The following is a 24973-nucleotide window of genomic DNA, read 5'->3' as shown; positions in this document are numbered from 1 at the left end:
AAGATCAAGAAAGAATGTATTTTTATTCAAAACACTTTATTTTTTAAAAGAATCTGGAAATCTTCTTATCGAATTAATATCGTTCTATTAGGCTCAAAAATGTTGTTTTTTAAAGATTATGTTTGATAGAGTGGATACCCTTTTGGAAAGTTGTTTCTTTAGATGGGATAACTTATTCTATAAAATAAGTTATTTTTGGTGTTCGGTTGAAGAATAAGTGGAGGAATAAGTAAATGCATATCCATTGCATTACAACAACAGGATTATCCTATATTTTTTGTTGCGTTTAAAAAGTGGGCAGAGGCAAAATTATAATCGGAAGGGATTAAGTCCCTCTCATACCATGGATAAATTTATTTCATTATTTTGACGGAATAAGATTATCTAAATAAAAAATAAATGAATTATCTGAATAAGATTATTCCATGATCTTTTGATGTTTGGGGATAATCCCCACATTTATCCCAACCAGTGCCGGCCAAACTTGGGTGATAACGTCCCCTCCTAGTTGTAGGTGTTCCAGCTTAGGTTGAAAGGGATTGAAAGGTTACCATGCTGCATGCCCAATTTACTTCCTTCATCCTTGCTATTTTGGTGTTTTTTTTTTTCCCCCTCCCGCATTTGTCAAGCGAAAGAGGAAAAAAAAAGAAAAAATGATGGCAATGTTGAAATTGACAGCAACTCTAATAATTTCAGCATTGATAATTCTTGGAGTCTTCAGCTCTCTTTTCTTTTACCGCCAATCTCCCTCTTCCTTGTTTTCTATTTTTACTCATCTCTCATCATGCCTTTCCCCTTCCCTGACAAAAGTTCTTAAAAAGCAAAGAAAACATGACCACTAAGCCCTTCGTTTCTCCCCAATCCGCATGAAAACTCCCATAATTCTTTCACAAAATTCACCTTGAGATTTTTTATACTTTTCCGAAAGACCTTCCTTTTCTTCTTCCTCTCCATCCTTTCTCAGTTCCTTCCCAATTTCTCCCAGCAATAAAAAATTCAGCATTTGGGCCTCCGAGAATTGGAGACGAGGCCATGGCCACGGCACAAAATGAGACTGCATTGCCCGAGCCCTTGCCTTCGTCGCGGTCGTCGTCCTCCGGGTCGAGATTCTCCAACCTCCGGGGAGTCCGATGGCGTATCGATCTTGGGGTTTTGCCGAATTCTCCTGATTCGATAGATGATCTCCGACGGGTTGCCGCAGATTCCAGGAGGAAGTGAGCTTAGAATTTAAATCGATGAAAAATTTTTCCTTATTGGTTTCTTTTTCCCGATTTTTATTTTTATTTTTTTAATGTCCAAATGAATTAAAAGATTCATCCTTTCTCGTTCGCATGTAAAAAGATCCTTTTTATGTAATTTCTATTGATCATAACATTATATTCTAGAGTGTATTTGCTTTGCAATATAAAGATGTTTTCTTTATTTGATTATGGCTCGTTCATGTGCTAAATTAGCTTATCTCAATGATCATTTTTCTCTTTTTGTTCCATGGATCTCAACTATGACCTCGATTACTAAATGCCATGGAAAACATGCAATTCCGTATATATTAATCATTTTTCTTCACAAATTTCATTAGAAGATTTTACTTTGTATTGATGGAAACTTCACAATTTTTATCTAATCTATTAATTCATGTTTGTGCTTTGAATAGATATGTTAGATTGAAGCGTCGTCTTCTAGTCAATTCTCATCCCTCTAAGGATGAGAATAGATCATCTGGTGTCATCATGGACGATCCACTCTCACAGAGTCCAGGTAAATATATGTGTTCTATTTCCTTCTGTTTCATACCTTCAGTTTATCTCAACGCACATTCTTCTTTAAGGACTTAGCAGAGCCAAAATTGCTCGTGTTTTCTTCATTTTGCCATTGCCCATGTGACATGCATGCGTTTATATTTCATGTTCATGAATCTTATACTGTCAAGACTTCTACTTCATGGTAAAAGATAAAGAACATCTTGAGCCACACATTTTACCATCCAGGCTACAAATAATAACACTAATATTAGCTTAACAAAATCCTTGCAATCTATGTCAACAGTTCAAAAAAAAAATCAAATTTAAACGGACATCCTTATGTTACATTCAACATTAACATCTCTTTGCCTTTTAGATTTAAATGTGCAAAGCTTGATTGTAACATTCTTTCTTTTATGGTTTAATTAGATCCAGACGCAAAAAGTTTTTCCACCAACCACTTCTATCGTTTGTATGCTTCATAATAACCCAATCTGTTAGACTTGCACCGTTAAAAGTTCATTACTGTTAGATTAGTGCGGTTTTTTGCTTCCTCTGAGTTCTTATGGTAATCTTCTTGCACACTTTCTTTGCAGACAGCAAATGGGGCCGCTTTTTTCGGAATGCTGAACTAGAGAAAATGCTGGATCAGGATCTGTCACGGTTGTATCCTGAACATGGGAGCTACTTCCAGACAGCAGCATGCCAGTTGATGTTGAGACAAATATTGCTCCTGTGGTGTCTTAAGCACCCAGAGTATGGATATAGAAAAGGCAAGTTCTCCTCTTTGTTTAGATAATTTGTATGCATTTAACATATAATATATAATATATTCTTAACGCTAAAAAGTACTATTCAATTAGTCACTCCTTTTGGAATTCTGAAACTTAAACAACCGATGTACTGTGATTTGCATTTTTTTTTCTTTTTAAAGATATAAAAGTTCCTATTTCCAAAGATATAGTATCAAACTTAAACAACCGATGTACTGTGATTTGCATTTTTTTTTCTTTTTAAAGATATGAAAGTTCCTATTTCCAAAGATATAGTATCCCCATACCCAATTCTTTACTACCCCGAGCTAATGTTTCATAATATTTATATATTGCTGTGTGGATACTCCTATAAATATTTATTTAATTATTTCTAAATGATATATTGATCTTACATGGATAAAATTCCAGAATCTTTCCTTCAAAGTTATGAAAGAATCAAATAAGTTTTTATATTGTTTTGCTTCCTCTCACATAGTTGCTACAATATATTTTAAAAATATAAAATGCATTCAAGAAACAACAGGAATGTAGTTATAAGGAAAAACATTTTTCGGTTCGGTTCATATGGATTTGTACCTTGATTGATTATTTGTGTCAAATAAGAAAACCTTTTAGTGGTTAACAGTGTTATCGCAGATTAATGTGTGATAAGTTTCTTGGTTATTGCCATATTTTAAGAAGCATAGATACACCTTTATCAGTTGGCATATGATGCTTTACATGCCACTTTTCTAAAGATAAAAAATGGTGGACAAGATATTCATAAATATTAAATCCAACTGAAGTTTGCTTGTTCATGACGAAGGGCGTCACTTGTATTTCACAGGAATGCATGAACTATTGGCTCCTCTGCTTTATGTACTTCATGTTGATTTGCAGCACCTTTCCCAAGTGCAAGAACTCTATGCAGACCATTTTAATGATGAATTTGATGAGACATCATTTTTCGAATGTGACATGGTTTCTGATTATGGATTTAAAAAAACCACAAATATGAACACAGGGAGTGACAGTGAGAGCTGTTTTTATGGAGGTGCTGCCAAAGTAAGTTGCCTAGATAAGCTTGATCCTGATACAAGGGAGCTATTGTTGATGAATGATGCTTATGGAGCAGAGGGTGAGTTGGGTGTTATCTTATCTGAGAAATTTATGGAACATGATGCCTACTGCATGTTCGATGCTGTAATGAGTGGTGCCCATGGTGTTGTTGCCATGGCAGACTTTTTCTCTACCCCTCCTGCTATGGGATCTGGTACAGAATTACCTCCTGTAGTTGAAGCATCATCTACATTTTACCAGTTGCTTCGTATTGTGGATTCATCTCTTCATAATCATCTTGTTGAGCTTGGGGTAGAACCTCAGTACTTTGCACTCCGATGGCTTCGTGTTTTATTTGGACGTGAATTCTCACTAAAAGATCTTCTGGCAGTTTGGGATGAGATATTCTCTTCTCCCAATCATGTATGTCCTTCAGATATAGCAAATGATGCAGATTTTAACTTAAGTCTCTTATGCTCTCCTCGTGGAGCCTTTATTTCAGCAATGGCTGTCTCCATGCTTCTTCATCTAAGATCTACACTACTAGCTACTGAGCATGCAACCACATGTCTCCAGAGGTTGTTAAATTTTCCTAAGGATATAAGTGTGAAGAAGCTGATAGAGAAGGCCAAGTCTTTGCATACTCTTGCTTTTGAAACAAATCTCTCATCATCTTCACCCCGGGGAGGAACAGTCAGGAATAAGCGAGCAGTGAGAAGAGCACATAGTCTTTCACTTGATTCAGCTTCTCCTAGGACTTCACCGAGCTCATTACCAGAAAGTTACTGGGAAGAGAAATGGAGAGTGTTGCATAGGGCAGAAGAATCTCACAAAACAAATGGTGTTTCAACTTTAAGTAAGATTAGAAATGGTTCATTAAAAGAAAAATTGGGTTTATTTCGGGTGGAACTGGATGCCTCTACGGTGAAGAATGAGAGTCAGAAAAAGGATGCTCAGTCTTCCATTCAGCATAAGATATTTGATAATGCATTCCAAGAAGGAGACACCAAGGTGAATCTTGGTGAGATTGGATACAATGAAAATCCTGATATCTCAGGCATCAAAGAATCTTTCTACATGAATGCAGAAGTTGGGAAAGATAGCACTGGAGAGCAGACTGATCAAAATTTCATAGGAAGGAGTTCAGATGTGGATGAAGAGGCATGTTCGAGCATTAAGCAGTCATCAGTCTTATTCATGGCCACTGGTTCTCTTCAAACCGCCAGTGAGCATGAGTACGACTCAGAGAAAAGCATTGTCACGTCAAATTCTTTTGTTTCTGATAATGACTGCGAAACTGGCCGTGTGGAGGAGTTATGCAGTTCCAATTGCAACAAGAAATTACTTCAAGACTCTGAAGCTACTTCTGTTACTGGTGCCAACCTTGGACAAAGAACAAGTAGGACAGAGAAACATGCAGCAGTTTTAAAAGAGCAGAGACCTCTATCTGGTAAGTTTCAATGGTTTTGGAAGTTTGGTAGAGTCTCTGGTGAAGGGAACTTGGATGATGGAAAATGCGTAAAGCAACAAAAATTCTCTGGTGCTGGAGGTACCTGCAAGGACATATCAGAGCCTTTGACTTGTCATGGGTGCTCTAACTCCTGCAGGGTCAGCAGAAAATTAGAAGTGGAAGACAAGGAGGTGCTGGGCACTCTGAGGTCTTTCGGACAATCCATGCATGAAAATATCCAGGTTAGACATGTTTGGTTGATTTATTGCTGATGCATTTTCACCACAAACCTCCACTCTCAGCTCGGTACATGGTGTCAAAAATTTACATGCAGAGCATTTGTCAAATTTTTCTTTTTCTCCGATGTGACATACGACTTTTTAAGACTTGCTTGATGATTTCACATATCTTTTATAATGATGCCTTTTGGAATTGCTAGATGTTAATACCAACCTTAATTTTTATGTCTACATTGTAATAGTGAGGCCAAGCACAACATGGATCATATCACTAGGTACCATGGCTTCAGTTAACATTGAGATACTAAAAACAGTAGTAGCATGTTGTTTGATTTCTTGTTCAAAAAGTGATAGTGTTGATTAGGTGTTTGGCCTGTCACTTGCTGGCTGGTCTAGACCTTGCTCTCGTATTGTCAATCCTTTTCTGCAAGATCATCATGTTGAGTTAGGCCCTGAGTTCGAGGCTGGGTCAACGTATCGCATTCTTGCTTGAGAAGAAGTTTAAGCAGAACATTTTTAGTGCTTTAAGATTTTGCTTGATGGCTTCTTCGAGTGATCGCCAGCGATCGGACGGGATGCAGCGGTCAGCAGCGCTGGAGGGAACGGCAGGCAATTTGAAAAACTGTCAAGGGGGTGCTTGTAGGGGGGACGGCCGGATTCGGCATGGAGGATGGGGAATGGGCACCCGGCTTGGGTCTCACCGGAACTGTCACCGGAGGAGGTAGAGGAGCTTGTTCGACGGTTCCCAAAGGTGGCGGAGCTCTTGGAGGAGGGGGTGTAGGCAGAAATAGAGGAGTTGGCGGCCTCCATGGTGGTGGCCAAGAGTCTCGACCAGCGTGTTACGGTGGAGGCTGTGATTAGGGAACTCCAGCGGCGGGCATGAAGGGTGAGGTGGCGGGCTACAATCTGGAGCTCGGCCACCTCTTGCTTCGTTTTGCGGTGGTTGGAAAAAAGGAGGTGAGGTCACCAGCCAAATTTTGACGGGGGAACCATGGAGGCTAAGGTTTCTTCCTTCGGAGGAAGCAATCCAGTCGGCTCTAATATGGGTGTGGCTGCCATGGCTCCCAATGAAGCTCTGGGGGAGGCGGCAATCCAGAGCATCGTCCGCTGGGCCGGTGAGCTGGTGACTATGGATGCGTGCATGGTGGAACGGAGGCAGTTCGATTTACTGAGCCTGCGTCCGGCTTGACTTTGGCCGGTAGTTGAGGCCGGGGGTTTTAATCGATGGACCAAGGGCCCCTCGATGGCAGAGGTTCATGTACGAGAACCTCGATAGCATTTGTTTCCGATGCGGCCAATTCTATGCCCGGCTGGGTTTTCGTCGGGCGGAGAAGAGGGGAGCTCCGCGACTGGGCTTCGATCGGACAACATGGTCAGTGCTGGTGGAGATGAGGCATTGGGGCCATGGGTGGTCACCGTCTGGTGGTGGCTACCTGGGCCAAAGGTGGGCAGGATGGGGAAGGGTGGGGCCGAGTCAAATCGGGCCTCAGGAGTGGAATCTAGACTGTTCCATTTTGGGAACGAGTCAACTCGAGGCGGCCCGGACCAAGTTAACTTGACAGTGAACTCCAACACTAGGATCAAGCTAGCCAAGATCGCACGGTGGCGATCACCCCTCTGTCCAACGATTGGATCGAAGGCAAGGGAGTGCGTGGAAATTTGTGTGGGCCTGGATGCGAGCCTGGGCACTGAAAGGCTAGTCTTTCGACCCGCCAATAGGTTTAGCCTATTGGCGGCGGGCCACGCAGGAGAGGAGGACCCAATCGCTGAGGGCCCATTGGGGCCACGATTTGGCCCAACAATCCGGTTGGTGTGGGCCCTAGCTAGCCCAAGAGAGCTCGGCCTAGTGAATTTGATGTGGGCCGGGCGCCTGAGAAGCCAAAGGGCCAAGGAAAAGGGCCCAATGACTGTAGAAAGGGCCCTTCAAGTGTGCATAGGGCCAAGGACAAGGGCCCAGCCTATCCAGAGGCCCAAATGGAGGTGGTTGCCTCCTAGGAGGCCCTGGGGTCTTCTTCTTCTCAGTCAGAGGTCCAAGGGATGGGGAATCAGTTTCGCTTCAGATTGGCACGCCTGCAACAAACCAAGGCGGGCCAGCAGTGGCAGAGCACTTTGAGCAAGGGGTAGAGATCGAGATGGTGGCAGCCAAGCTCCCGCATCGGATGGTCAGGGCTTGGACCACGACGAGGCTGTCGTCCGATTGCAGCAGACCCTCCAGGGGAAGGAGGAGAGGCCAAATGATATGGACTCTTCAACTGTTGAGCCGAAGGCTGACGCTGAGATGGAGGGAGGTATTGATGTGGAGCCCCTTTCTTGCTGACCTCCCCTATGAGGTTACTGGTTTGGAACACTTAGGAGGCGGGAAGCCCTCATTTCGGATGACATTTGAAAGAATCATACAGCAGTACAGCACAAAGATCTATGTCCTACTTGAGACCCGATTATCAGGGACGAGCCTTGCCGAGCTAGAAGATGGATTCCGCCAACATGGAGTACCTATGCAATGGAGTTTTGAGGTTTGTCTGAGGGGATCATGGTGATGTGGTGTCGTGGCTCGATTCGGATGGATGTCTTCCACAGATACGAGTAGCGGGTTATTTTAGTCATCTCGGATAGGCCGGCAAAATATGACCCGACCCGTTAATCCGATCTATGTTCGATCTACTATAAACAGATTTGAATTTAGGCTAAATGGGTTTGGATTATAAATAGATCGTTCCATTTAACTCATTTAATATTTCAGTCGGATTTAGATTTTAAATATATGATCTATTTAACCTATTTAATATTTAGATTGGACTGAGTTAGATAACCCATTTAACCCAATTAACCTGTTTAACCTATTTAAAATCTATTTAACATGTTTCTGACCCATTCAACCCAATCTGTTTAATACATTTAAAATCTGTTTAACCTATTTAAAACCTACTTAATCTATTTTTGATCCATTTAATCCGATCCATTTAATCTGTTTAATCTGTTTAACTTAGTTTGACCTATTTAATAAATGGATTAAACGGATCGGATTATCTGTTTAATAAACAGGTTAGGTTCGGTTTGAATTTTTGATCCGTTTAACAAATATGTCGGATTTAGATTGACGATTTTCTGATCTGACCTGTATTGACTCGATCCGTATATGACTCGATCGATTCAATTGCCACCCCTAATCTCGGAGCATATCGATAGCCCTTGCTTCTATCTGGTGTCTATGCGAGCACTGAGTATAGGAAGTGGAAGGTTCTTTGGTCCGAGATATCCAATTGGCGATGCAGGGCCTATCTTCTCTCATTGCTGAGGACTTCAACTATATTATGGGGCTTCATGAGAAGATGGATGGCGAACAGAATGTGGATACTATTAACTCTAAAGAGTTTAGAGAGTTCATCGGTGACTTAGGCTTGATTGATCTTGGCTACATCGGGCCGTGGTTCACTTGCTGTAATAAACATCTTGGGGGAGCCAGGTTTGGGAGAGGATTGATCGGGCGCTTGCTACCACTGCCTGGCTCCAGCGGTTCTCTGGCCACCAGGTACAGCACCTTTCAAAGATCACTTCGGACCACTGTTTACTTCTCATTACCACTGATGGCCCACGACTGCCCAATTCTTATTTAGGTTCGAAAAGTTCTGAACATTCTATCCGAGATCGTGGGACCTGATCAGAAAGGTTTGGAGGATGCCGATTCGTGCTGATGGGGGTACCGAATGATTAGGAGGCTCAAACTGGCGAGGCACGGACTCATCTGATGGAACCGTCTTAAGATTGGAGATATCTTCAGGTGGCTTGAGAGGATAAAACAGATATTACAGCACTCCAGAAGAGAGAGGATCAGGAGGGGGTCTTGTGAAGTCTGATTTGAGGGAGCTTCACCACAAGCTCTTAGAGCACCACTCTCTTTTGAGACAGTAGGAGACTTTTTGGAGGTAGAAGTTCAGTGTGCAGTGGATCAGGAAGGGTGACTGCAATACCTGGTTCTTTCATCAGCTACGATGATCCTAAGATCGATCAATCGTATCGAAGAGCTGAGGGAGAGCGGCGGTAGGACGGTGGAGGATAATGAGGAGGTCAGAGATCATATTCTTCAATTTTTAGATCTCGTTGGACTGTCCCCTTAGGCGGGGATGACCACCTCCAGGGGTCCCACCCTACTTGCAGTATCTCTGATTAAGAGAATATGGCCTTGACTCATTCTGTTTTTGTTGCTGAGGCACGTGAAGCCCTTTGGTCCCTTGGGGAGGATAAAGCCCTGAGGTCGAATGGCTTTCCTCCACTATTCTTCCATAGGTATTGGTCGATTGTCGGTGGTGAGGTGACTGAGGCAACGTACATGGTGTTTGTTGCCAGAGGCATCCCGAACCAGAGGAAGAGGACCCCGATCACCCTCATCCCGAAGAGACCTAATGTGTCGGCTTTGGGGCATTTCAGACCGATCAGTCTTTGTACCACTTTCTATAAAGTGTGTACGATGGTCTTGGTCGGACATCTACAGTCGATTATTCCTCGACTGATCAGCCAGGAACAAGGTGCTTTCCTCAGTGGTCGTTGCATCACCGACAACGTCCTACTCGCCCAGGGGTTTATGTATGACTTGCAGTGCACCCCATTTATTGGAGCTTCACGGTGCTTAAGCTGAATATGGAGCGGACGTACGATCGGATGAGCTGGCAATTTCTGTGCCGCACACTTCTTAAGTTTGGATTCCATGATAGATGGATTGACTGGGTCATAGACTGTGTGGAGGTTTGAGTTATGCCATCTTGACAATGGTTCTCCGATGGAGTACTTCCACTCGACAGATGATCTTCGTCAAGGGTGCCCTTTCTTTCCCTACTTGTTAATTTTATGTGCTGATGTTTTTTCTCATGCTCTTCGAGCGGTAGTTCAGGGAGTAGAGCTAGAGTTCTACTGGTTTGCCCCAAGGATGCAGTCGGTCTCGCATTTTCAGTTTGCAGATGATTGCTTGCTCATTGGTCGAGCTTTTGTACGAAATGTGAGGTGCTTCGCATCCATTATTGAGTTCTACTATTAGGTTTCAAGCCAGCTCGTGAATCTATAGAAATCCAGTATCATCTTCAATCCCAAGATGAAGACCCAAGTGAAGCAGATGATTCAAGATAGACTAGGGATCTTTGAGCATACTAGGACTCTGACCTACCTTGGGGTCTCTAATATTGGCAGAGACTTTGGAAGGCTAATTGTAGGCCCATGGAGCATCGAGTCCGGGAGCGACTAGATGGCTGGCAAGCCAACACCCTCTTTATAATGGGGAGGATCACTCTCGTGAAATTTGTCCTAAGTTCCCTTTCGATATATCTCCTAACGAACATTGTGATTCCGTGCTCTTGCCTCAAAGATTTGGAGCAGCAGCTACAAAACTTTCTCTGAGGCTCCAGACATGGTGGTCGCGGGCTTCACCTGCTGTCTTGGGAGGTTGCCTGCCAACTGGTGCAGGATGGAAGGTTGAGAATTCGGTCTTTGCTAGGCAGAAGGGAGGTTATGATCGTCAGACATGCCATTAGATTCCTCACTCAGTCCGACTGCTTGTGTAGTAGAATGATGAGGGCTCGATATGGGTTTGGAGGCAGGGGTCCTAGATTCACATCGAGTGTAGCTGCTCCTTTATCTGGAGGGAGATCTGTAACTGTATCCCTGCAGTGATGATCTAAGTCAGATGGTTGATTGGTAACGGAACTTCTATTGATGTGAGCCAAGATACATGAATTTCTAGCCTCCCCCTATCTCATTGGCTGATCTACATCAGCACGGAGGTGGATGATGGCTTGCGGGTTCGTGAGTTGATTACTGCCGACGGTAGGGGTTGGAAGGCCTAGGACGTCAGTCATCTCTTTGGTGGCTAGCTTGCTGATAGGATCCTTGCTATACCCATCCCCCTACATCAAAGCTATGATTTGAGGGTGTGGGGCCGGTCATACTACTCCAACACCCCTATCAGAGATCTTGTTATGATGTGCAAGCCTGTTCCTGAGTAGAGGATTGATGTTGCTTGGATCTGGCAGGTGACGGTCCATCCCAAGGTCAGACTCTTCCTCTGGAAGGTTGTCTGAGATCGGCTTCCGACTTGGATACTTCTCAGAGGCATGGAGCTACTGGTTGCCTGTCCAGTCTGCAGATTGGAGGATGAGATGATTGAGCATGCTCTGCTTCGCTGTTCGCCGGCATACTTGATCTGTGAGATGGCAGGAGGCCAACCCTGGGGAGCTATGACTGACTGACTCCTGGCTTCCCTCATTTTTGGACACAATTTGTCGATGTACAGTAGAGGGCCAGGCCATCGGTGGTAGGATGGCATATATTGCTTATCAGATCTAGTTATCTAAGAACACCTTAATCTTCGACGCCGAGGTTGTGCCTGCACATCGAGTGCTGGAGAGAGCCTGCAATCTTGTTGAGAAGTATTACCAGTTTGACACTGTTGGATAGTCCCTTGTCAGCCCGAGTTTCTGGAGCTCTTCTGTTGTGCATGCAGCGATCCAGAGGATTCTTTTCATCACTTAGGAGCCTCCTTTCTTGAGATTTGTCAAGGTCAACTTTGATGGTAGTGTCAGGGATGGCAGAGGTGGTGCAGGTTACGTCATCCGGGGTCCGAACAGTAGACTTCTGGCTGCTGGGAGCTCACACCTATTTGATCCGTCAGTCCCAGGAGCGGAGCTCCAGGCAACATGGGCGGGCATCTCCTGCGCACGGTAGGAGCTGCATGTGGAGAGCATTTTCTTGGAGGATGATTTTGCCACAATCATTAGTTGGATTCGGAACGAGATGAAGTGAGTAAGAGCTCACCTGCTGCTCCATGATATCTGGGAGTCTATTGGCCATTTTTCTGCGACGGTTGTTCGACATGTTTATCGGGAGGTGAACAGCCGCGGATTGGACAGCATCATTTGTTGCCGATCACATCGGAGATTGGTCATGACATCACGGAGATGTGTGCCACGGGCATTTCTCGATATTTTGTATTCTGACTTTCTGAGCTGTACTCACACCAGATATCAAAAAAAAAAAAAAAAACATCATCATGTTGTTTTATCTTGTATGCAGTAATTTTACTTGAGAAAGAAAAGGGAGAAAAATCATGTATGCACTAATTGCTGATTAAAATTCCCATCCAAGTATGCTAACTGTTGTAAATATCTCTTGCCATAGGTCATTGAGTCGGCCTTCCAGCAAGAACAGGGCCAGGTCGGCTTTGTGGATAACTCATCAAGCATCATTCTTGGAGCTCAAGGACAACTCACAATAACCACTGCTCTCAAGGAGCTTCGGAAAATAGGCGACTTACTATTGGAGATGTGAGGTCTGTTGTATATATATGAAAACAACTTCAACTGCCATTGTTCCATGCTTGATGAATAATTGAAGTTTGTGGATTTCCTTTTCCTCGATCCTTACATTATGGCAAAGGCATGCAGCTGTTTCCATGTCTATTTGTTCTGTCAACAAAAAAAATTTACCATGCAACGCAGCTCCCAGGAAGTCGATCTCTTTGGTCAGTCTTGTGAAAATGCAGGCATGAAACAGGATTGAAGCAGGTAGAAATGGTTGCATGCACAATTCGGATACATGATCAGTTGAAAGGATCAGTTATATAGGCCATAGAAGTGAGGTGGGATCCATCAAGGTCCGAAAGTGGATGAAAGTACTTCATGGGATTGTGGTTGGACAGACAAAGAAGAGGTAACGGTCGAGGAATGGTAGGAGGAGAAGGCAAGATCCTTGATGTCTGTTGTGCTCGCAGTGGGGTGAATTTGCGCTCCAAGTTCTCTGCATGCCGTTGGCCTTGTGTGCGAGTGAAAACTAATAAATTCATCCAAGTCCATCCTAGCATTTGTTGCTTTTACATATAAGAAGAAAAAAGGAAAAAAAAAAAAAGAATTACTGTTATTACATGTTCTGTTTTTTGGTTGGATTGGTGGATCTGATAAAATTAATAATATCTCATAGGTTAATGCTAGTAAAAAAATATATATTAATAAAAAAAGAAAAAAAAAAGTACAAGATACAATGGCAAAAGTAATTCCCCAGAGGTTTGTATATGGTTAATGAAGGATTACCGGGTTTTTACCAAGAGAGAGGCTTGTCGAGTGAAAGATGATAACCAATCGAGCAGCCGAGCTGTTAATTCAGGAAAAAAGAAGTTGCATCTAAACAGGTGTTGCCAAAATAGCACATTTAGACAAAATACCTACGTGTGAGTACCTAAATACTCCCTTCTCTTTTTTGAACACAATAACATCCCCACAATCTGAATTACATTATCGATTTCCTTGTTGACAATTTATTTTTTAAATTAAAAAATTAATACTTTCTTTATAAGTGCAAGAGTAGCTTCCTTAACAAAATCATTCGACTACACTGAACCTCTCCCCATTTTACATCCAAAGTGAAAAAAATGCTGGACCACATGACCATTTATAGGATCATTTTTATACGCCTATCAATAGTTATCAGGCATGTATGGACTAAAAAAATTATGTGGAAACATTTTTTTTTTCCAGAAAAAAGTGCAAGCACCTGAGGGAGTGATTATGTCAAATGAAGTACAAAACATACCAATTCCCAAGGAATAAAAATAAGGCGCCTTTATTTTTTCAAAAATACATCTTTATAAATATGAACAATTTTTTTTTTTTTTCCAATGAAAAAGCCCTTTGAATATTCCAGTCTTCCCGGTTGGATGATGCTACCGGTATGCTTCCGTAGAATTTGTGTCAAACACCAAATTGTTTTTTTTAAAAAAAAAAAACCAAACACACATCCAACAGAAAGCTGCTTCCACTCAATAAGAAAGCTTTACAACAGAGAACTAATGATTTGGTCCTTTTTTTACTGTATATGAATCTGACTCACTTATGATATACCCTATCCCGATTGTCGAGTCCACGTGTAGTAGTTACTTTTAAAATCTAAAGTTCTTTTTTCTCAATTTTTTTTTTTTTTTAAAGAGCAAAGCTTCCCCCCCCCCCCCCCCTATCAAGTAGAAAACAGAAGCAAACTTATCTGCATAATGACAACATTAGAACCATTTTCACCCAAAAACTTGAAGCAATACAATTACAGGCATCACTCCTCAAACATGCTGAACACGTTAAACACAAAATGACTGCAGGACTCGATCATCAATAGCACATGGCGAACAAGGAGGGACAACGATCTTGCTGATCAACACAGAAGCAACATCACTCAAGTCAAAAACCATGCAAAGGGGTATGCCATTGCTAACAAATACGAGTATATACAGACATAATGATCAAAAAGGACATTACTTCCTGTAAAACAAGAACTTCTTATTGTTCTGCTTATGTCTCAGTTGCGAAAAGCTAAATCCAATTCATTGCTTGCTTTGGGATCACGATATGGAACCTAATCATTGTTATGATATCCTGGAAGAAGAGAAGCAACAAAACCAACAACAAACAGCTGGATCTCTTTCACAATTCCCCACCAATTGAAACCATTCCCAGCCTCTGGTTCTCTCTGGTTCTCATTTGCTGCTGGTGGGTCCTGGTTTTCCATAGGCTGATCCACATTCTGGTTTTGGTTCTGATTCTCAGCTGCAGGATTTTCCCCTGCAAATGTTTTAATCAGTACTTGATTTTTCATTTTTGTGAAATTAGTTTCGTCAATGCACGTTTCAGGTCCGTTAGCTGTCATAATGCAGCACCATTCTGTGTTGAACTAACAAACCTGCAGGTGTGCATCTAAATCTGTATTGGCATTACATAGCAATTGTGGATAGAGAAATTACCAGGCTGAGGATTATTCCCATCATCCCGAGCAACTGGAGGGCCATTATCTGGCTGGACAGGGGGCCGGGGTTGGGGAGGAGCTCCTGCACGTCTAATCCATCTTATAACAGGGTTAAGGGCTCCAGTCTGATACCTGTAGAATGAAGAACAATTAAATAGTGAATAAACAAGGCCAGCACAAGTCAAAAGGAGGCGTCTGGCAAAAATTCTTACATGGTTTAAAATGAGTACAAAATCAAAGAGCAAAAAAAAAAAAAAAAAATCTAAACCATCAGTGATTAACTAGCACTATAATAAATACATTTTAGAAAATTTGTTAATATCAATATTATCAATGGAAATGCAGAGTTAACTCAATCGAGCAGCATATATGGGTAGTGCTCACAGATACACAAGTGAAGCAAAGAACATGAGAAGAAAGAGCCTCTGTCTTGATCCATCCGGGTTTAGCAGAAAAACTACTGCAGCTAACTTAATGATGAGAACCAAGTCAAGATGAAATGCAAAGTGAAATCTCCTCACAACTACTTGTCTCTGAGGTCCTTGTTGCTGCCTAACTTGCCCCTGCTGCTCAGCAGCCGCTCCAGAATTTTCCCTCCTGAAAAAAGAACTTCACTAGCACATGATATTCTTTGCATCACATTATTTATGTACTTCTTACCATGAAGAAAGGGTAGAAAAGAAAAAGTAAAACTATACAAAGGATAAGATAACAGCACCCTTATTTATTTATTTCTAATTGGAGAAAAGAACATCCATAAACTGTAGAAGAAAAGAAGAGACATTTAATGCTAAACAAAAGGCATTGCTATATTAAACGATGAATGCCCTGCAAACCACAAAGAGCATGAAGGCCAAATCAATATGATAGCTAGAACCTGTAAAATAAAATTGAAACATATGCACATCAACATCAATAATGATTTGTCCACAACTTGTCGGAGTATGATAACCCCATCCTAGGAAATCTGACATGCAAAAGCAATCAAGGTCCCTCCCTCTCTCTCAACCCACCCACACAAGCCCACCCCACCCAAACCCACCCACTTTATCCTTTCTTTCCTTTTCCCTTTTCTTCTTTGTTTCTTCTTACCTTGTTAGCTGGCATAAATGGAACAATCACCTTGCTATAACTTGTCATACCCTGGTCCCAGAATTGCAATAACTTTTTTTTTCCCCACGGTAGAAAGAGGCTGAAAACTGGTTACAGCATACAGACGTTACATCATATCTCAGGAAAACCAAACATTCAGACATATGACCTGGAAAAGAACCAATAATTGCAATAACTAGTTAAAACATGTCCTGTGTACAAGCATATACTCCCATTCAAACGGGAATAGGTATACTTCTCACATATCTGGCCCCAATAAACTGCTTTCTTTCAGCTGACTGATTAAGCTGATCATCAATCAGACCTAGATCCTTTAGCAAGCCTAGTAAAAACCCTAAAGTGCTTTCTAACCCCTACTTGACCTTAACATTAATTTTCCCTCCTATTTTCAACAAAAAAATTGATCGTTTAGTTTTTCTGCATGAGATTTTCTTCACAATAGAACCTCGACTGAATGTTTAGAAATAGTAAAAACGTCCCCTTTCCAGTGCAAAAGGGAAATTAGACCCAGATTCTAACTTTGTTCCATTCATGAACAAGTTCAGAAGGCTATAAATTTGCAATACCACTTACGGTCTCTCTTGGTTTCACTAGTCTAATTTACAATCTAAAGCAAATTATCTCATTTGAACAAAATATTGTGTTAGCAGGCAATAACCCTGGGACACAGTAAGGAGATCTTCTGTGAACTTCAGGGGAATCAAGGCATGCCTGCGTAGCTTGTCTTGCCCAAACAAGCCATGATTGTAAAAGCCAAGATGTCATGAAGTTTCAAGGCAAATAATCATTAACTATGGAATCTACTATATAATATAGATCTGAGGAGATTTGTAGCATGTAGTAAGTCGACTTAATGAATACATATCTTAGGTGATTTTTCACTAGTGTGCACTAAGTATTTATTTTATCTAACTTAGTTTTACTTTTACGTGCAAAAGAAATGAATAAATGCATGAAGAAAGAAATGGGCATAATTTCAAACTGCTTCTGTTTTGATGAAAACTAATTAGACAAAAAAAAAAAAAAATGCAGGGTTCAACATTACAAGGAAAAGCTTACGTGGGAATATTATACTTAAGTGGAATAAGAGTGTTGGGAGGAAACTCAATCATCGGTCCCATGAATGGATGAACCGGAACAGCATAGATCCCTGGACCATGATCGTTATTTTCTGTATTCTGAAGAAGAACCATTCCTGGTATGAGGGCAGGATCTGTCATGGTAAACATCTGGAAAGCAGCATCTGGAGAGCTTTCGTAACTGGATGTATTTGGTATCTGAACCAACATGCCAACAATCATTAGATGCATTAGAGCCAGAAGACGAGGAAAGTAAACACTTTATTAGAAAGCTAAAGGAATGAAGAATGTCCGTATTTGTTGCCTGGGAGAGGGAATGATTTGTTCACTGTTGGAAAATACCTCTAATTAGGTCGAATTTTACACCAACGTTTATAGTGAAAGGAGAGGGGAAAAAAAAAAAAAAACACTGCAAAGCCTTCTCAAGAACATATCAAATCGACAGAGCTCTTCCCATAAGCTCCAATGCTACCAAGCCAATTTAATTTCTAGTCTTCCCATTATAACTCAACAAAACCCATCATTGTGACTTCATATTCTTGATCATCCACAACGCCACTTGCCTCAGATTGCTCACCACCGGTAGAATTGTCATAACTTGTTCCGTCATAAAAACCTTAATTTCTGATCTGTGGCACATGCCACAGCCAATTCAAGTCATATATAAATTCAAGTCATATATAAGAAAAGGACATGCAAAGAGGGAGAAAAGAACCCTAAAAGAAAAAAAAAGGGGAGAGAAATTGATAAAGATGGTCACACCGCGGGCATTCCACCATGGTAATTGGATTTGGAACATATTCTAGTAGCTACAATTATGAACCTGTTCACAATACAATTAAGTCTAGGGCTAAATCTGTAGAAATTTATTCCAAAAAACCTGATGTTGAATCATTAGACCAACATCCCTAGACAGACGCAATAAACTATGAAGAGGGGAGGGGTTGATTTTATGCCTTCAATGGAAGGATACGAACCCCAACCCTAAATCGATCTAACTGCGTATCGAGGTCGGGGGGAGAGAGAGAATCAGAAGATCTAACGATTCGGCGCACCTGAGATCTCGCGGGACCGTCATCGGTCGGCGCGGGATGCGACGGAGGGGGGTCGGAGAGACGGGCTTCGGCTTCTTCGTTCGCCATGAGAAACGAAAGACCTTTCTTTGTCGAACCTTTCTCTCGCCGGGTAGCGGAGCGGAGCGGAGCGGAGCGGAGCGGTGCGGTGCGGTGCGGTGCGGTGCGGTCTGCTATTCCCCCAGGGAGGAGCAACAATAATAGGGTTTCCATCTTCCTTTCCAGCGGTTCCCAACCCAAACGCAGGCAGCTCTCTAGGCCCTGCGTCTGCGGGATGACGTGGCTGCGTGCTATTGGAAAGATCATGACACGGCAGAGTATGATTGGAAGGATGGCGCAAACATGGTGGTGCCGCAACATTACTCTCTATTTTGAAATCCAGCGGCGCTGGCTCCACTGTGCTTTGTGCATGGTTTAACAACACTAAAATTTCATTTAGGCATGACTCAAATTGCAAGATTACCATTATGTTATCTTTATTTAAGCACATGTTTATCAAGGTTTTTGAAATCCAGTATCAGAATCGAATCCGATGAATCCGGAACAAAGAGAACCATAGGATGTGCATAAATTCATCCGGATATTTATTAAATACATTTGCAAATACAATCTTAATTTTTTTGCACTCAGAAATTCACTTTGTATGCCTATATGCAATAGTCAATCAATTTCTAAAAGTAAATAACAAATGGCATTTGGTATAATCGGTAAAAAAATCACACAAATTTATATTAGCAAATAGTAAATCTACATGAACATTCCAAAACACCGTATACTACTATAATAAAAGAGGTTTATTTTTTTTTTTTTATTCATAATTGAAATGAAACCCTAATCAAATACTCTATCAAAGAAGTTTTTTTTTTTTTGCTTTTTCTTTTTGTGTGTGTGTTTTGTGTTGGGGGGGTGGGTAGATACTTTATCAAAGATTGAAATTGTTTGTATGATAACCCTCGGTATGTTTTCCCCTTAAAAAATTAAAAAATACTAGACTTTGTTGAAGAAGGGATTCCGATGTTACTACACTCAGAAAGAGAGGAGTATAAGAAAAAGACTAGATTTCTCTACCAAAAAAAAAAAAAAAAAAAAACTAGATTCAACAAAAAGAAAGAAAAGAATTCCAATTTTTTTATATTTAGATGTTTAAGAGCTTCCAAGAAAAGAGGAAAAGAGAGCCAGATTAATGCATTAGGAAAAAAAATAATTATGAGATTATTTTAAATTTGGATTTAATTAAATTAATTTAAATTTAATTCTTTCAATATCCATCTACATTTGCACATGCATTATAAAAATTACATGCAAACTATATATTAGAAAAGATTGTATAATATATATAAGAAACATACTCGTTTCTTTTTTCCTCGTGGTTTCTGAAAAAATCAGCCTTCCAAATGCGAACTACATAAAGTACATTCTCCATGCTTTATCTGTTGAGCTCTTAAAATTTGTATGTCCTTGCTTAATGTGTTTTGGGATTGTGCTTTGGGATTCAAATCTCTCATTATGGGCAAGGAGGAAACTTTGGCATGTTGATGTTGGTGGTGTTACAGAGGACACAGACAGCAACAGTGCAAGAGACAATCTAGCAAGAATTGGGTTTTGAAAGAAAAATATCTGGTACCATTGAAGTTTCTGAAGCTTTTGGGATCTTAAGTATCTTGATCGGTGACCAGCGCCAGGATGAACCAAAAGATGGAACATAAGAGAATTTTAGAAGAAAGGACATCTTGGGCAATTCATAATGTTTATCAAATCAACTACTATAGTTAAATTAGAGCAGTTGTACTTGAAGGACTGACTATAATCTTTAGCAGTTAATAAAGCCATGGATACGATAGCCCAAAAATATAATCAAAAAATACTTGAGATATACTGGTTGATAGATACTAATCCTTTATTCGCCAGCATATGAACAATTATCAAATTATATTTATTATTTGTCGAGTAGCAAGAGAACAAAATAGGAAAAAAATCCCCCCTTTTTGATCGTAATTAAAGACATGTCTATTAGAGTCAAGTCGGCGAGGTTCTGTGTGCCAAAATATTGGTGGCTTGCACATTAAGTGATCAAAAGTCTAACATTACAGAGAACCTGGGATTTTACTTGAATTGTCAAAACATCGAATGGTAGTTAACAAATTGTCGAAGTTGTTGATTTACAAAGAACCGAGAGATCTTGAAGTCCAAACAAACAGTCTAGGACTAGAGCATGTAGTAAACAAGCTTTAAGACAGACAAATAAATAAAACAAGATACGAAGGATTTTCTCTGGATAATCTGACAGCTAAGTATCATCTTCTGAATAATCACGCATACTTGTCTACAATGAATGCAAACTAGCGCTTGTCCCACTTCTCACACCCTTCTGCATTGCAATCAGAGGTTCTGATATATGGAACACAAGATTAAATAAACGTGGTTTGAACAAACACCATTTAGGACCGGTTGTCTCATAGCCAACTGTCTGCCTGCACTTCTTTCTCATAGACAAGTCCAACTTTGATCCCTTTTTTCTTCTTGGGATAAAAAAAACAAAACAAAACAACAAATGCACCCCGAAGCAATTTACATGCTTGCATGTCGATCAAATCATATTTTCGCTCAAAGCAATGCAGTGCAAATAAACATGAAAACACAAGACAACCCACAATTTCACATTTGACCGGCTGGAAACATGAAAATGGCTCACAATCCATTCCCTGTATGGATCAGAAGAGCATAGACGAGAAAAAGAAACACGGAAAGCAACAGTATCATCAACTCAACAAAAAAAGGGTATTATTAACTCTTACAAATACTTCCAAAACTTCATAGAGGTATATCTACATACTGAGTCTCCTTCAATAATATGTTTGAAATGAAAATATAGGTTGTAGTATAAAAGGCATTAGATCCCCTTTAAAATTTCAAAAAGGACAAAAAGAAAAAAACTTGATCTCATCCTCGTGGTCCAAAATCCATCCAATTGTCACTATGTTTGCACTGCCCCATCACATTTTTTCCTTCCTGCAAGGTACAGATTTGTCAATTACATCCTAAACTTTATTTAATTGGTATCTTCAAGAGAATGGAACGTTACAACAACAAAATAACAAAGGACAAGAACGGAACATCAAACTAGCATTTAAGCTTCAATACATTGCTTTATCAGCAACAGTCAGCTGAAGAATTTATGATGTAGAAATATGATATCAAAAAATTCCAATTACCAATGTGCACGAAGAGCATCAATAACCTCCTTTCAAGCATAAATGGCTTTTATCTTTCATTATATTTCCTCTACCCCCAAGCAGGGTTTCCCATATGGCCATACCGTGCCAAACCGCCGGTACACCCCGTATCGTACTGGACCGGTGGAGAACCAGTACGATTCTGTCGGTAAATTTAGTACACCGGCGGTATGAAAAGAAAAAGAGAAAAAGTGAGAAAGAGAAAGAGAGAAAAGAAAAGAGGGAGGGAAGTGGGAGCCGCCGGAGGCCGGCGGTGGCCAACTGCGGCCGCCAGAGGATTTCGAGCCTCGTATCGTCCGATAGGGCTTTCAAGAGAGTGAGAAAGAGAGAGAGAGAGAGCGCGCTCGAAGGGGGGGCCTACCGGACGGATGGCGCCTCCGTCGCGAAGTTCCCAATGGCCGATGAGCCGACGCCGATGGCCTGAGGGCGTCCGCGGCTCCGCCCTCTTCTTCTTTTTCGAAACAAGCTGTCATCTGTTTTCGCTTTTTTTTTTGTTTTAAACTGATGAAGTCGGCAACCCAATTGCCGACTTCAGAGATTTTTTTTTAAAAAAAAAATCAAAAATCATGAAACTGGCAACCTATTTGATGGCTTTACTTAAAACTTGATTTTTTTAAAAAAAACTCACGAAACAGGGGCGTCATCCCTGTTTCGCGCCCGCAGAGCCGCGCGCGTGGACTGCACCCTCCGACGGCCAGCCGGAGGCCGTCCGACGGCCTTGCTGGCTCCTTCCCCTCCCTCTTTTCTTTCTTCCTCCTCTCTCTCTATTTCTCTCTCTTTTCTTCTTCCAGTTCGGATCCGCTTGCCTTCGTCGGTTCACCTTGATTCAGTACAGTACGAAACCGTACCGTCGGTCGGCCGATACGGCCGATCGTACCAACTCAGGAAACCTTGCCCCCAAGCTTTCATCGACAAAATCGCAATAAGTTGCATGAAGAAAGAAAAATAACAAAGGTAGGACTACTGCTTCAAAGCCGGTGAAAGAGCATTTGGTCATAAAAACTTATGTTATAAATTTGGTGGGCTAACCTAGTCATGTAATGGGAATTGTGTATTTCCTACTACATTCACAAGATTGATTTCAATTTTGTCTCATCTTCAAAAGATTCAGTCTACATGTCAAAAATTGATCGTGTTCAAAATCCAAATTCATCACAAATGGAAAGACTGTTCATCTAAAAGCCCATTCCTTTAAAGAACAGCCAATGCATATCACTAAAAAACTAAAAATAAAAATGAAAAAAACATAGTAATATATGATTCATGCCACACATATGATGCAAAGAAAAAAAATTTCAGTTTCATGGGGAAAAGGTTTATTCTGCACATCTAATTATAACATCAACTTCTAAAAGTTTATAATAGGGTTAACCATTCAAAAACCTTGCACTACTCAATGGTGCTCTAAAAGTGTATATTAGCAAGTAGTCTCAATGATCAGGCAATAGAATACACGCTACTCTACGAGTTCCAATAAATATATCTTTTTAATAATTATCAATTGGTAGATCATGACCAGCAGGATTTCAGTCATGCTTCAATATTATTCATCAAGAAAAAAAAAAAAAGGCCTCACCAGGAAAGCTAAGATCGAATAATTTTTACCAACAACTGAAACTACCAATCAATGTCCACTCTATCAAGATATAAGATATTCAAAATATTTTCTTGTTATCAAAGTTTAATAAAAGAAGCCTACATTGTTTCTGAGAAAGAGGTAAATCCAATGTGAGAATAGCTAGGTTAGGAATGAGCAAGGAATGGGATAAACCTTCAGAACAGAAGTCATAGCATAACAAACAACATTACATAAACTTCCAACATGACATTTTTGCAAATAGTTGCGTAGATATTAAGTAGCGAGCTAACTATGTGGCTTGGAACAAAAATAGACCACAGCATTCACTAATATCTTTTCTCCTCGGTGAGGGCAGTTAAATATTTTTACTGCAGAGATAAGCAGACCCCCTACTGGCTCTCACATCCAATGGAAAACACTTCTGTTTTACAAAGCTACCTTAGCAAGAAAAATGACTACATGTCAACCATAAAATATGTTAGGTCTTGGTGAAATATAGCTTGAACCATGACCCATATAGATGGAAAATGGTTCTCTTTGGTTAAGGAATGGCTGCACTGGGCTGCATGGGGTCATGATCCAAATGCCTGGTTCACAATTGATTATGTTGTTCCTTTTACCTTGACCCAAACTCCTAGTCATAGTTAACAAGTGCCTTAAAGGTTAAGTCATATTGAGTGAAAACTTGAATAACTTCTATAAAGTTTGAAGTTATGAACGACCACGTAATCCAACACTTGGAAAGCAATTGTCACTGTATATCTTAGTTCTTATCAAACATAAGAACCCTGCCATCTGAAACATAGAAAACTGGAGACCAAATTATAATTCTTTTTTAGTTAAAAACATGTAAGTGTTACAAGAAGAGATTATTGTCATGTAATTTTGGCAGGTAGAAGGCCTCCATACCATTGTTCTCGAGAAGCCAATAAACCCTATTACGATCTCCATACTTATGCCGACAAAGATGGTATATATTCAAGTTCAAACTAAATTCTAATCCAATCTAACATTATACGTTCCAATAAAATCAAATTGTCAAGCAATTTTGTGTTTGGAGGATAAAGAACACCAATTAATGACTCTTAATTCCTGGCAAGAAAGAATACAACCAGGAGAAGCACCGACAAATCTGCTAATAATCCCAGGAAAACATCAAAAGTCCAAGAAACCCTAACCTGGGATCCGACTCGAACCGATTCATCTCAAGCGACGACCACAGGCTGAGGCTTGGAGGGCTCCGGTTGGCTCTTCTTGGGATCGGCGAAATCCTCGGGGTTGTAGATGACGGTGATGAAGAGGGAGCAGCTAGGGCAGCGGGCTATCTCCTCGCCGAAGCGGAGGTCCTCCCTCGTGATCTGGAACAGGTCGCCGCAGGGACAAGGGTACGTGAACGCCTGCAGCTCCTCGTTCCACTCCATGTCCTCGATCTCCACCTCGTCGTACGCCGACATCTCTTTTTCTTCCCTTATCGGTATCCAAGATCGCTCCTCGCCGCCGCCGCCGCCGCCGCCGCCGCCGCGAGCCCAACTGACAGAGAAAAACACGTATGTCGGTATTCATTCCCTTCTTTATTTGTGGGAGGAACTGGGAATGTGATGCTGTGATCGGACGGTTATAATTGGTTTCTATCGACAAATAAAAATCGCCTTTTCGGATTTTATATGGAAAAAAAAAAAATTTTCTGATGCCGATACTAATAAGCAAACTAACATTATATTCTATTGAAATATTGAAATAGCAGAGTAATTGTTTTTTTCATAACAAAGGCTTCTCGGCTCCCGATTGATGCATCCGGCCCTCCAAATAGGAAAACAAAATCGACAAGATGGAGAAGTAACAATTGATACGCTTCGGAGAGCTATAAAAATCCACCAATTTCTCCA

General features: G+C 41.0%; 3 protein-coding genes across 4 annotated transcripts; 1 reads left to right on the top strand and 2 right to left on the bottom strand.

Annotated features, from left to right (window-relative positions):
• Positions 1-866: 866 nt before the first annotated feature.
• LOC105039326 (uncharacterized) lies at positions 867-12642 on the top strand. The gene is made up of 5 exons (XM_010915444.4): positions 867-1214; positions 1655-1758; positions 2339-2515; positions 3345-5248; positions 12407-12642. Exons 1-5 carry the CDS (start codon positions 1033-1035, stop codon positions 12554-12556), a joined length of 2517 nt encoding a protein of 838 aa, XP_010913746.2. The 5' UTR covers positions 867-1032; the 3' UTR covers positions 12557-12642.
• Positions 12643-14443: 1801 nt separating this feature from the next.
• Positions 14444-18756, bottom strand: LOC140850920 (uncharacterized). 2 transcript variants are annotated; one of them, XM_073245756.1, is made up of 6 exons: positions 18440-18756; positions 18258-18399; positions 17183-17400; positions 15395-15607; positions 15009-15142; positions 14444-14829 (listed from the first exon to the last, which is right to left on the bottom strand). In XM_073245756.1, exons 1-6 carry the CDS (start codon positions 18739-18741, stop codon positions 14624-14626), a joined length of 1215 nt encoding a protein of 404 aa, XP_073101857.1. In that variant the 5' UTR covers positions 18742-18756; the 3' UTR covers positions 14444-14623. The 2 variants fall into 2 exon arrangements, with proteins under 2 accessions (XP_073101857.1, XP_073101861.1); XM_073245760.1 differs by having other exon boundaries at positions 18258-18650.
• A 2256-nt stretch (positions 18757-21012) lies between these two features.
• On the bottom strand, positions 21013-24617 carry LOC105039324 (diphthamide biosynthesis protein 3). Its single transcript, XM_010915439.4, has 2 exons — positions 24266-24617; positions 21013-21284 (listed from the first exon to the last, which is right to left on the bottom strand). Exon 1 carries the CDS (start codon positions 24539-24541, stop codon positions 24293-24295), a length of 249 nt encoding a protein of 82 aa, XP_010913741.1. The 5' UTR covers positions 24542-24617; the 3' UTR covers positions 21013-21284; positions 24266-24292.
• Positions 24618-24973: the final 356 nt, after the last annotated feature.

This window comes from Elaeis guineensis, chromosome 1, assembly GCF_000442705.2.
Source record: "Elaeis guineensis isolate ETL-2024a chromosome 1, EG11, whole genome shotgun sequence".
Lineage (NCBI taxonomy): Eukaryota > Viridiplantae > Streptophyta > Magnoliopsida > Arecales > Arecaceae > Elaeis > Elaeis guineensis.
This window is presented reverse-complemented; position numbering and strand designations above follow the sequence as displayed.